The following is a 2,332-nucleotide window of genomic DNA, read 5'->3' on the forward strand; positions in this document are numbered from 1 at the left end:
TCACATTGGCCTCTTTTTCTGCAATACTCTGTGGAAGGCAGCCTTCACTTCAGCATTCCTTAGACTGTAGACAAGGGGCTTCAGCGATGGGTTGAAGAGAGTGTAAAACAGGAAAAGGATTTTCAGCTGCTCCTCTCGAGACTACTGTCAGGGACCAAGTAAACCATCATGGCGATGCCAATGTAGAACCCAACCACACAGAGGTGGGAGGAGCAGGTGGAAAAGGCTTTCTTGTGGCCCTCTTTTGACTGGATCTTCAGGATGGCCCAGGGGATGCTCACATAGGAAACCAGCCTCAGGGAAATGGGTCCAACTAAGATAAACACACCATGAGCAAAGAGGAACATTTCATTGGTGCAGATTTCACCACAGGTCACTTTGAGGACAGATCGGGTTTCACAGAAGAAGTGGTTCACCCTGTGGGGCCCACAGAAGGGCAACGTTAGAAAGAGACTTACTTGTACGAGGGCCAGTGAAAATCCACATGCCCAGCAAGTGGTGGCCAGGACCATGCACAATCTCCAGTTCATGATGACAGTGTACTGTAAGAGATGGCAGATTGCCACATACCAGTCATAGGACATCACCACCAAAATCAGGCACTCTATGGAAGCAAAACTCAAATTAAAAATCATCTGCATAGTGCATGAAACAAACGAGACAGTTGTTTTGTGTTTCACTAGGTTTGCCAGCAAATTGGGAAAACTGCTGGAAGCATAGGATATGTCCATTATGGCCAGATGAGAAAGGAAGTACATGGGGTGGGGGGTGCAGTCTGGGGTCTAGGCAAATGAGTTCCAAGATCATGCCATTTGCCTCCAGCTTGAAGGTATATAATAGGAAGAAGATAATGAAGAGGAACAATTCCATGTCTTCACTGAGCTGGAATCCCATCAGGACGAATTCTCTGATCCATGAATGGTTGCCTTCCATTCCTAATGACAGTCTATAAAGGACTGAAGTGTGATGGAAAGGTCAGAGCTGGATAACAATGAAAACTGGAGTTATTTATCTGAAATGAATTTGGAGGAAACTTGTGTGCTTGTCCCTATATCACTGAGTTTTTTCTGCAGTGTTTCTTTACCTTTTTGTTTTCTTTTTTATTGTGAAGTAATTCAAATTTTCAGATAAGTTTCAGGGATTATAAGCAATACTAGTATACATACACTTTACCAAACTTTTTTATGTTTGCCTTATCATTTATTTTCTCTGTATGAATGTAGTATCAGTTTTCTATAGACCACATAAGACTAAATTGAAACCATATTCACATGTTGATAATTTATTCCTAAACTCTTTTGATTTTTTTCAATAACATGAATATTCACTAATCTATTCTCAGTATAATTACTAAAATCAGCAGATGCAACATTAACATAATTCACTATTCTAAATACAGCATTTTCTCTCCTCTGACCAGTGATGTTGTAGGTTTTCTCAATATCAGATCACAAAAGGAGTACAAATAAGAGATGCGGATCACAATGATGATTTTGTGCTAAATGCTGCACTGAAGGGCTTTATATCTGTTGTCCCAACTGGGCCTCACCAACCCTACGAGAGAATTTTAGTGTCTATTTTACAGATGAGGAAACAAGGCTTATCAAGTTTAATTACCCGAGTTTACCTAACTAGTAAATCCTTCAGTGTATGTATATCATTAGGTAAAAAATCAAATCAGTCATTGTACCCAATAATAAATAAACACATTTACCTCAGGAAAATAAAAAGGTATCTGTTGAAAAGAAAATAATATAGCATTTTCTGCCCATGTAGTCTAAGTCTCAAATTCAATATCACATATCCTACTAATTTCCTCTAATCTTAAATAGTTAGCTTTTATTTCCTTGACACTGATATTTTTGAAGAGTATGAGCTCTTGGTTATTTTCTTTTTTTGGCGGTACACGGGCCTGTCACTGCTGTGGCCTCTCCCGTTGTGGGGCACAGGCTCTGGACGCACAGGCCCAGCGGCCACGGCTCACGGGCCCAGCCGCTCCGTGGCACGTGGGATCCTCCTGGACCGGGGCACAAATCCACGCCCCCCGCATCAGCAGGCGGACTCCCAACCACTGCGCCACCAAGGAAGCCCCCATATGAGATGTTAACATCAAGTTTTCTAAGTATCTTAGAAAAACATAAAATTTGATAAAACATTAAAGAGATAATACTTACATGAAACATAAGGCCCAAAGGTGATGATTGTTAAAAATTTGTACATACAGTTTCCCCTTATTCACAGTACATATATTTTCACATATACAATTAAAATTATATGAATATTGTATACCTATTTCTTTTATTTAGAATAACATCATGTACATTTTCCATGT

At 40.1% G+C, this 2,332-nt stretch overlaps 1 protein-coding gene across 1 annotated transcript; it reads right to left on the reverse strand.

The window, feature by feature from the left end:
- LOC131762175 (olfactory receptor 2A2-like) lies at nt 1-933 on the reverse strand. Its single transcript, XM_059073502.1, is given in 3 exon segments — nt 1-143; nt 146-755; nt 757-933. Coding segments are annotated over 3 exon segments (930 nt in total).
- Between the last annotated feature and the right edge of the window lie 1,399 nt (nt 934-2,332).

This window comes from Kogia breviceps, chromosome 9 (genome assembly GCF_026419965.1).
Source record: "Kogia breviceps isolate mKogBre1 chromosome 9, mKogBre1 haplotype 1, whole genome shotgun sequence".
NCBI lineage: Eukaryota > Metazoa > Chordata > Mammalia > Artiodactyla > Physeteridae > Kogia > Kogia breviceps.